Source organism: Stegostoma tigrinum, chromosome 8, assembly GCF_030684315.1.
Source record: "Stegostoma tigrinum isolate sSteTig4 chromosome 8, sSteTig4.hap1, whole genome shotgun sequence".
Classification (NCBI taxonomy): Eukaryota; Metazoa; Chordata; class Chondrichthyes; order Orectolobiformes; family Stegostomatidae; genus Stegostoma; species Stegostoma tigrinum.
The window spans coordinates 43324565-43335699 of NC_081361.1; the positions used below are offsets into that span (position 1 = coordinate 43324565).

Below are 11135 nucleotides of genomic sequence, written 5' to 3' on the forward strand. Positions count from 1 at the left end.
AGAATCCAAGATAACAAAGTCTAGGCCTGAAACATGAGCTTTTGTGCTCCTAAGATGCTGCTTGGCCTGCTGTGTTCATCCAGCCCCACACTTTGTTATCTTGGATGCAACATCTTGTGGTAATAATGACACCATAAAGAACTCAGAAGGATTTCATGGCTGTCAAGGCACTTGCGCCAACATATGTTCTCCAGTACTGCTAGAGCCTTCAATGCTTCTCCTGACCACTTGTACTTTTTTCTCTCAGCGCCTGGGTGAGAGTTTAAAAAATGAAAGGGAAACCATTCCAAATATCCAACCATCTCTACTTCACAGCCACTCTTCGCACTTATTTCACCTGCTTCATGGCCTGTTGCTAGTCCTCAATTCTGATAATCGTGACCTGTGTGCCTGAAACCCACAATGCGCATGCCTCTCTCAGAACTCTGTCATGGTGTTTCCTTTTTTGAAAGCCAAAGAAGACTTTTAATCAGTGCCAAAGATGTAGCATAGGGACAAAAGCTATTACAGTTGAAATCCTATGACAAATTCTAGGTGGACACAAAGAGTCAGTGGGACAGGATAAGGTTGCTGAAGGAAGAGCAAAACCTATCAAAACACATCTGAGCTCATAAACCTTTCCAGTATATTTTGTACCCTTGCACTCAGCTTAGAGAGTGCCCACTCAGATGAATACCTATTCCTCCTCAATATGACAGGAAAGCAGGAAAGAGTGTCTAGTGTGACAGACAGTACTTTGAACAGAGTGGCATACAGGTTGTAACAAAAGATGTGATGCCACATTCAAATACATTACAGAGCATTGTACTGACAAAGAGTCACCTGCACGAATTGCCTCCTCTAAAGTTCTACATACCTCAGGGGTATCTCATGCTGACTCTGCAATGAATGAATCTTTGAATTGGCCATCGAGCCATGATTCAAACGTGTCATAAACAGGACTGGGTGTGTTTTGGGAAGGAGAACATGATGCAGTCATCTCAAAGAATCTACTTTGCTCCTTTTATCCCAAGTCCATCTCCAAGAGAAATTAAGAGAGATCCCATGGATTCTTACACAGAGCAAAGATCACATCTTTGTGAACTTAGTAGCTTCATCAGGTTTCAGATTACTGAATCTTCCCCTGAAGATTGTGAGGTGGTGTAAGATTTAGATACACAAAATTGGAAACGGCTACCTGCACACACCCCAACTGTTTCAGGTTGAAGAACTGCCACATCGATTTGCAGAATAGGTGTGGCCTTCTGAGTTAACAGATGAAAAGCGTACCCCTCTCTCCGTGAATAATGACTCCGTTAGAAGGGAGCTCGGCTTTCAATACACGCAAACAGCATGCACAGTAAAGGGACCTCAGCTGGTTTTTTTAAACTTGGAGGGAATTAGATGAACGTGTCCATGTAATTTACAGGCCTGTTTACTTATGATAGTTACGGACCAGATCGAACCCCCTCAAAATATATTAAGGTAGCCTGGACCCCAACATTTTTTTTATACAAATAAAGCCAAGTATAAGGTATGTGTGCGTGTTTCAGACGCAATTCGATTAGTCAAATTACCAGACTTGGAAACAAAACACTTTATTCTTACACAATAGGGTAAATACTAACGAAAGAAAGAATAATTTGAATAATTTAACGGAATAGTAGATTATTCAACTACCAAACAGCAACTGTTCCAATATCATAACATCCCATAAACACACCTTGGCAAAGGCAAATTCAGTGAAGTAGAATAGTAATTTTCTGTTACAAGAATTTTTACGAAAAGAATACACAGTGACAGGTTAATAAGTCACCATAGCATGGCACCTAAAAGTCAGGAGACACTGGATTCCCCAATTCTCTGGACCAGGAAGAACAATCATCAAGAGAAAATTCAGAGAGCGAGAACACTGAAGCATTTTGCCATAGCAGCTTCCAAACCCCAACAGCGACAGAAATGTAAACCAAAATCCTGGTTGTAGGAGCTTGAGCCCACTCCTTTATGCTGCTTCTATTGTTCCAAGTATTAAATAAGAACTTCAAGGCCTAACAAACTGTTTCATGTTTGGAATAGACCACTCCCCACTTCAGTCTCAATTTGTTCTCACTAAGAAAAAGGACAAAATACACCTCTTAAAAGCTGAAGTATTGTCACAATGTTATACAAAAAAGTCTTTTAGCAAGGAATCTTAATTTCAACCGTCTGAAACATTGACATGATGGAACTATTTTATCAGCCAGTTGCTTCTTGTAATCTAGTTAATTTACATGTCTCTCAGTGAGAGGTAGGGGCTAATTTTCATTAAACCTTGTCATTTATATCTTTTAAGCTTGGTTTCGCTTTAAAGCGGTTTTGTCTATAAATGTAGGTTGATGCTCCGCATCATTGAAGTTGCTGGGAGTGTTATAGTGAACAGAACATTTTAACTATTTAAGACAAAGTTTAGAAACAGGAAAAGATGAATAAAATAATATTGAGTAACATCTTTACCACATTTCATCAGAAGATACAAGGCAGCCTCATTAACTAATAGAATTACAAACATTTTTTTTTAAAAACTGGAAATGGAGTTTCATTGGTTAAGATAACTAGAGGAACAAAGCAAAAGAGACTAAATAAAGCCCATAAGTAACTAGTTGCCATCTGAACTTTATTTTTAAACATGCCTAGCTGACCTGAGGAGTCAGTGAAGGTGATGGTGAAATGCAGTCTCCTTGAAACCTTGTGATGATGATACATACAACATAGAAAAGTACAGCACAGCACAAGCCCTTTGGCCCACGATGTTGTGCCGTGGAATAACCCTAATCCAAAAATAAAATAACCTAACCTACATTCCCCTCAATTCACTGATATTACTCTCATAATGATATCAGGGACAAAGTTCTCCTTTTGCTACAATTTAGGGATTTAGATAACTCAAAAGTATTACCGATAACTTTGTCACGATGGAAGTAACAGAACTACATATTATGACCAAATAATGCGAAAGATCTAATTTTTGATGCATGTTGAGATTTGGCAAGAAACGTTTTGGTTGATAAATTTAAAGGACCATTGTATTTCCATACAAGCATTTCAAAGCACTTCACAAAATGAACTACAATATGGAATGTAGTTAGTGGTACCAGAAAAAATATAGCATCTAATCTGTAACATCAATACCCTTCAAACAGCCATGAGAGGGGTAGGATTAATTGATTTCCAATCATTCCTGATTGAGTCAGAATGCTAGCCCAAAGGCTGAAAGAAGGTCCTTAACCTTGTTTAAGTCACGGCTGTAAAAGTGGACAAAATTTGGTTTAATAGCTCATCAGATGGAATATACTTCTGACAACATAGTGTAACTTCAATATTGCACTGGATGATATATTCTGATCCTAATGCAGGATCAAATTCAAATATTTCAGATCATGGACTCACTTATGGCGTAGGAAACAACCATTTGGCCCACTGAGTCTATGCTGGTTTCCCCCTTGGGAACAATTCAGTCAGTTCAACTACGATTCCTTTGGCCCTGCAAGTTTATTCTCTTCAAGTATCCAACAGGCTTCAGAACCCTACCCCAAGTCATTACCACTCACTGAGGAACTCAAATTCCCCACACATCTCTTGCCCAAAATCTTAAATTTGTATCTCTTAAGTCATTCTAAGAGTGTTTAATGGGAAGAACATGTCCCTGTCTACCTTATCCGAGGCTGTCGTTATTTTGCTAACTTTTATAAATATCCTCTCAATTGCCTTTGCTCAGAGGAAACCAACACCCAGCCTTTCCAACGTAACCTTAGTTTCTACTTTGTAATAAATAGACTATGCAGTCATTCCCAGGCACGCTATAAATGGTTACAGCTTCATTCCTGTTACTTTAATACACTGGTATACTTTACTTTGACTTGATTTGACTTGACTTCAGGTATCTATTGTCTGTGTCTCCTGAATCAGATTGCAATGTTAAAATAATTCCTGGGAATTGAGAGATTAGATTACAGCCTGTAATTCATTCCCAGCCAATCCTCAATGAAATTGTGGTCTTTAACTCAGTAACAGGGATCCTTTATTCTGTAATGTGTCGCATGTATTTTTCCTCACTCACCATTCTGTTTCGAGATGTCCGCCATCTCTTTATTTTCACAGTCTGAATTCCAGAGCTGGCCAGGAAGAGAGTGAAAAATCTCTGAAAATGTGCCAAGCTGCTCTTGAAATAGGTTTCCTTTCACGACCTGCAGCCAGCAGCCCAACAGCAGGAGCCTTTGGAAATTCATTGGAGTACAGAATGCTCAGGCCTGAAGTGCAGAGCTTGTAATGATTAGGGACAAGGAAAGAAAAGGAGAAAGTGACAGAGGCTGAACTAAACTTTTTATTCTGTTAATATTTACTTGTAACATCACATTCAGTTAACCCTGTGAACTACCACACAGAGGCTAATGACCCTTATCAAGCCAGGCATTTTTCCAAACTATCAGCGTAATAAACTATAATGTTTACTCCAGATCTGAGGGAGCTAATGCGTCGTACACTCTGTGGCACGTCTTTGGTGTCTCAAAAAGGTGATTAAAATAAGGCAGGAGGTATATGAACTTTTCTCCTGTTTCCTCCACACTGTTCTTTCATGGAATTTCGGTGTCAGCATCCAATATTGCCCATTCCCAATTGCCTACGATTTCAATAGTTCTGGCATCAGACATGGGCAAGACAAGATAAGATTTAAGTTTCCCTTGCTAAAAAGAGATTAGTGAGCAGGACTAAAAATAATTTGGCAGTTACCAAGTCAGCATCCCAACAATGCTTTTTTATTCCTAATTTATTGATGAAATTTACATTTCCCAGCTGTCAAGTTCGGATTTGAACTCATCGCGAACCATTTTAACTCCCCCTCCCATTCCTTGGACGACATGTCCATCCTGGGCCTCCTGCAGTGCCACAACGATGCTACCTGAAAGTTGCAGGAACAGCAACTCATATTCCGCTTGGGAACCCTGCAACACAATGGTATCAATGTGGATTTCACAAGCTTCAAAATCTCCCCTCCCCTCACTGCATCCCAAAACCAGCCCAGCTCGTCCCTGCCTCCCTAACCTGTCACCTCTTCCTCTCACCTATCCTCTTCTTCCACCTCAAACCGCACCTCCATTCCCTACCTACTAACCTCATCCCGCCCCCTTGACCTGTCCATCCTCCCCAGACTGACCTATCCCCTCCCTACCTACACTCACCTCTACAGGCTCCATCCCCGCCCCTTTGACTTGTCTCCTCTATCCATCTTTGATCCACCGGCCCCTCTTTATTTCAGAACCCTCTCCCCCTCCCCCTTTTCTGACAAAGGGTCTAGGCCTGAAACATCAGCTTTTGTGCTCCTAAGATGCTACTTGGCCTGCTGTGTTCATTTAGCTCCATACTTTGTTATCTCAGATTCTACAGCTGTTCCCATTATCTCTCATCCTCAGATAGTCAAGCTTCTGGGTGAATAGTCATGTGACATAATTGCTATGCTAATGTCCCTATTTTAAAAAGCATATCTTTCCTAAAGAGCTATTGGCTCCTCCTACAGAAAAGTTCCATCAGCATTGACTGTCCTCCAATGCTTTATCTTGTAGAGAAAGTTTTGGAGATCATTTCATCTACTTAAGAGCCTGATAGATGACTCTAGTACAATGTACACAACAGCATTTTTGAGCTTGGATCTTTAAATACCCTCCCAAATAAGATCCCATCTCATTTTCCTCTTTTCCTCAATGCTGCCTTGAGACATAACTGAGTATATCAGAGTGATGTTCATATACATTTTAACGTTGAACTCATGACAGCAAGAGAGAAAATAATGAAGGGTATGGCTATTCTTATACATTTGTATACAAGATAATTAAAGCCCAGGTGCATTGTGACGAGTGACAAGTCCTTAAAAATTGCAATAGATTGGAGTGTACTACACAGACTAAGAACATTCTGGGATTTGTCGCAGGTGATTAAAAACAAAAACTGGGGCATAAATATTTTGTTTTGTTTTCATCCCTACACATTTGTAATCAAGTAGAAAATTAACAATTTGTTTTGGTTGTAAGTAATTAGCAATACAGTCAAGACTAATTGCTTGATGGCATTTGTCTGCTTTGCACGCACTTGGACCCAATGTGAATCGAAAATTAACTTAATGGCTTTGTTTGTATTTTAAATATTTTCCAAAGTTCTTCCAGTAAGGAGTTTCTTGGTACTTGGTTCCATTCAATTCTGTGGCATGCCTATAAGTTTGTGGAAAATAAACATTTGGAACCATTCCAAGTACTGGCCAACTATACCCAAGGAACATAGAACATAGAAAAGTACAGCACAGTACAGGCCCTTTGGCCCACGATGTTGTGCCATGGAATAATCCTAATCGAAAAATAAAATAACCTAACTTACATTCCCCTCAATTCACTGCTGTCCATGTGCATGTCCAGCAGTTGCTTAAATGTCACTAATGACTCCGCTTCCACGACTACTCTCTGGGTCAAGAACTTGCCTCTGACGTCTCCTCTATACCTTCCTCCTAACACATTAAAACTATGACCCCTCGTGGCAGTCAATCCTGCCCTGGAGAAAAGTCTCTGGCTATCGACTCTATCCATGCCTCTCATTACCTTGTACACCTCGATCAGGTCAGCTCTCTTCCTCCTTCTCTCTAGAGAGAAAAATGAAACAAGTACATAAATTTTAGAGCATGGTAGCTCCTGAATCATGCTCCCATGCCCAAAATTAGGTAAACAAATTTCTTGTCCACTGTCTTTTATTCTCGTCCTATGATACTGTTTGCCCGAGTGCATCTGTGATACTTGTGTAGACTGTAAATTTCAAAAACCTTGCTGATTGCATCAAACTGCATATCCTTGTTGATAAATTAGCACCTAAAAAATCTCAGCACAATGTCTAATATTACATATGATTTGCAATTGAACAACAATTGCAAAATAATCTTGAGCCTGTGAAGCATTAGGCTGACAACCAATTTAGGATTGTCAGTTATTTTCACAGTCTAGAACACCTGCATGAACTGAAAGCTACATTTATTAACAGTGTCCTGTTTGTTGCAGGCAGAAAGCACATGGACACGCAATGCACCTATTACAACTGAACAGAGTAGGTGACAAACATTCTCTCGTTCATTTTGCAGGGCAATACCTTGACCAATCAGTGTCAACCTGCCTAGTTTAAAATTTAAACAATGGTTGGCAGTTCTGTCATTTTAACTGATGCATTCTCTATGGCAATGCCTCTATCAAGAATCCACTTGCCAATAACTCAGCTTTGCCTCCTCACACAATATAATTGTTGTATTCCCTTTTGGTATTTCCTGTAAATTGTCTCGATGAGCGCAAGACAGAAAGGTTTGACAACCAGTGTCTTTTCTTTTTCCCCAGCAATACTCAATTAGTTTAAATTTTACAGATTTACCAGATATATCATTGACTACATCATTTTCCTCTGAGGCCACGTCGGAGAGGCTTCTTCCAAACTTCCATTTCCTTCGTAACTTTGATCTGACACAAGAGAAAACCTAAACGTCAGTCTTACTCTCGGTAATCTTTACTGGATTTTGTACTGTGCCCTTGTCAGATCACAGTCTGAGAACTGCTTCTTCAGACTAGTATTCTAATATTTTGGCCATATAGTTGAACATTCTTTCGGCTTTATTGATTGCAATTCCAATACTATTCATGGAATGAGACGAACTACACCCCTATCAGCACCACAGGCACTGTATTATTCCTCTCTAAATGGGGAACTGCCCACCAGTTTGTGCAATTTCCTTCATAAATTTTGAACCTGCATCTTTGGACTCTAGTGCCCCTCCTTATTTGATATCATCTAAATGGTACCAATTTAAATTATGTTTCTGAAACCCTGCAGGTTATTGGTGTAAACTAGAAACAGCAGAGGCCCAAAGGTGAATCTCTAAGCCAAACTACCTCTAGGTATCCTTTGCTTTCTAGCCATCACCCATTACAGTAAGTACCCCAATTTGCTTCGTGCATAGGAAATAACCTTTTGTGTGTGGAACTATGCAAATCTCTACTGGGAGTTTAAATATCACCCTTAGAGCTTTCAATAATCTATTTGGGTTGCTGCTTGCTTGAAAAAGTAACAAAGGTTGTGCAAAACAAGATTTTCTGTTCAGAATCCATTCTAATCTCTGATTATTGGGCTACTATTGCATTGTATAAAGTTCACCTCTGCTCTTGAATTTATTCATTTTACATATAGTTGAAATAAGACAATTTTGCCTATTGCTGGCTGTGTCTGTTTTGAGTGCAGCAATTCTTGTGATCATTCTGTGGTTTCAGTCTTCCAGTTTACAACTGCTAATAGTGTTTTTCAATAGGTTTCTAATCAGCTAGTGAGCTGACTGTATAAAACGTACAAATGCCAAATAATTTCAGATACATTTCGAGTCAGAGTTGTACGACGCAGAAGCAGACCCTTTGATCCAATCTATTCACACCAACGAGATATCCGAAATTAATCTAGTGCCATTTGCCAGCATTTGGCCCATATTCCTCTAAACTCTTCCTATTCATATACCCATCCAGATGCCTTCTGAAGTGTTGTAATTGTACCAGACTTCACCACTTCCTCTGGCAGCTCATTCCATACATGCATCACCCTCTGTATGAAAATGTTGCCCCTTAGATCCCTTGTATATCTTTCCCTTCTCACCTTAAACCTATGCCCTCTCGTTTTGGACTCTGCCACCCTATGGAAAATACCTTGGCTGTTCATCCTAACCATGCCCCTCATGATTTTATAAACCTCTAAAAGGTTACCCCCTCAACCTCTGATGCTTCAGGGAAAATAGCCCCAGCTTTTCAGCCTCTCCTTATCGCTCAAACACTCTAACCCAGGCAATGTCCTTGTAAATCTTTTCTGAACCCTTTCAAGTTTCACAACATCCTTCCTACAGCAGGGAGACGAGAATTGCATGCAGTATTCCAAGTGGGCTAACCACTGGCCTACACAGGCACAACCTGACCACCCAACTCCTATAGAGTTGATAGCCAGAGACTATTTCCCAGGGCAGAAATGGCTAGGACGAGGGGTCATAGTTTTAAGCTGGTTGGAGGAAAGTATAGAAGGGATGTCAGAGGCAGGTTCTTTACACAGACAGTTGTGAGAGCATGAAATGCGTTGCCAGCAGCAGTTGTGGAAGCAAAGTCATTGGGGTCATTTAAGAGACTGCTGGACATGCATATGGTCACAGAAATTTGAGGGTGCATACATGAGGATCAATGGTCAGCACAACATTGTGGGCTGAAGGGCCTGTTTTGTGCTGTACTGTTCTATGTTCTATACTCAATCCAATAAAGGCAAGCATACCAAACACTGCCTTCACTATCCTATCTTCCTGCGACTCCACTTCCAAGGAACTTAGAAATCTTGGAGTGCAAGTTCATTGTTTAGCAACACTGAAGGCAGTATTCCAATAGTGACCTAACCAACATCCTATATACCCACAACACAACCTTTCAACTCATATACTCAATATGACCAATAAAGGCAAGCATACGAAATGCCTGAGCAGTTCTAAGGGTCACCAGAACTGAAATGTTAACTGATTTTTTTTAAAATTCACATGTTACCAGACCTGCTGAGCTTTTCCAGCAACTTCTGTTTTTGTTCCTGATTAACAGCATCAGCAGTTCTTTCAGATTTTATACCAAGCACCTTCTTCACTATCCTATCTGTGACACCACTTCCAAAGAACTATGAACTGAGTTCTTTGGAACAGCAACACTCTCCTGCACCTCACCAAGTGTATAAGTCCTGCCCTGATTTGCCTTTCCAAAATGCAGTATCTCACATTTATCTAAATTAAACTCCATCTGCCAATTCTTGGCCCACTGGCACATCTGATCAAGATCCCGTTGTGTTGTGACATAATGTTCTTCACTGTCCAATACACCTCCAATTTTGATGTTATCTGCAAACATACTAACCATACATCCTATGTTCATATTCAAGTCATTTTCACAAATGACGAAAAACAGTGAACCCAGCACCAATTCTTGTGGTACACCACTGGTCACAGGCCTCCAGTCTGAAAAGCAACCCTCCAGCTCTACCTTCTGTCTTCTACCCTCAAGCCAGTTCTGTATCCATATGACTACTTGTCCCTGTATGCCATGTGATCTAACCTTGCTAACCAGTCTATCATGAGGAACCTTGTCGAACATCTTACTGAAGTCCATATACATCATGCCCATTGCCCTGCCCTCAATCCTCTTTGTTACTTCTTCAAAACACCCAATCAAGCGAGTGAGACACTATCTCCCATGCATAAAGCCATGTTGACTATCCCTCATCAGTCCTTGCCTTTCCAAATACATGGGAATCCTGTCCCTCAGGATTCCCTCCAACAACTTGCCAACCACCAATGTCAGGCTCACAGGTCTATAGTTCCCTGGCTTTTCCTCACCACCTTTCTTAAATAGTGTCACATTAGCCAACCTCCAGCCTTTCAGCACCTTACCTGTGGCTATCAATGATAAAAATATCTCAGCAAGGGGCCCAACAATCACTTCCCTAGCTTCCCAGAGTTCTAGGGTACACCCAATCAGGTGGCTTTTTTCACGTTTAACTTCAAAACCAGTTAAAAACCCACCCTAATTTTTCAATATGTAACTTTCTAAAAAATATCGTTTGATTCTGCAATAAAACAAAGCATAGCATTTACGACAAAGTTGAATCATTTAGGTGGGAGTGGCTCATTGTCACTGAAAAAAACTTGTCCATTTTGTGATAGCTTCGTTATTTATGTGGAGACTTCCATTATCTCAGGATCTCTAAAACTGATTTCTTGCTAACAAACTTCTCCTGAAATGGAGAATGTAGAACGCAACAGCACGTCAAATTTCCACTAGCAGTGATCTTAACCTGAAGTTGCTTAAGAGATAAACATTGGTGAGGACACCAAGGAGAACTCACCTGTCTTCTTCAAGAGGATCTTTTACATCCACCTAGAAGAGCCTCAGTTTAATGTCTTGTCTCAGTACTTCACTGGACTACCAATGTAGATTTCACCCTGTGACTTGAAAATTGAAGATCTGAAGACATTAGATGACAAAAATTGTTCATATTGCCAGGTCAAAGGGAGTGGCATTTTAACATGTTGAGAAACAAAA

The 11135-nt window shown here is 40.3% G+C and overlaps 1 protein-coding gene across 3 annotated transcripts in view; it reads right to left on the reverse strand.

Annotated features, from left to right (window-relative positions):
* tor3a (torsin family 3, member A) overlaps nt 1-10960 on the reverse strand; it is a 28695-nt gene extending 17735 nt beyond the window's left edge. Inside the window, exons 1-3 of one of the 3 annotated variants that reach the window (XM_048538762.2) lie at nt 7411-7480; nt 6600-6640; nt 4076-4278 (exon numbers count right to left, since the gene is read on the reverse strand). In XM_048538762.2, coding sequence (XP_048394719.1) covers nt 4076-4244 — 169 coding nt within the window. In that variant the 5' untranslated portion in view covers nt 4245-4278; nt 6600-6640; nt 7411-7480. Of the gene's footprint in view, nt 1-4075; nt 4318-6599; nt 6641-7410; nt 7481-10938 lie in introns of those variants that run through there. The other 2 variants (XM_059647824.1, XM_048538761.2) reach the window with 2 other exon arrangements.
* Between the last annotated feature and the right edge of the window lie 175 nt (nt 10961-11135).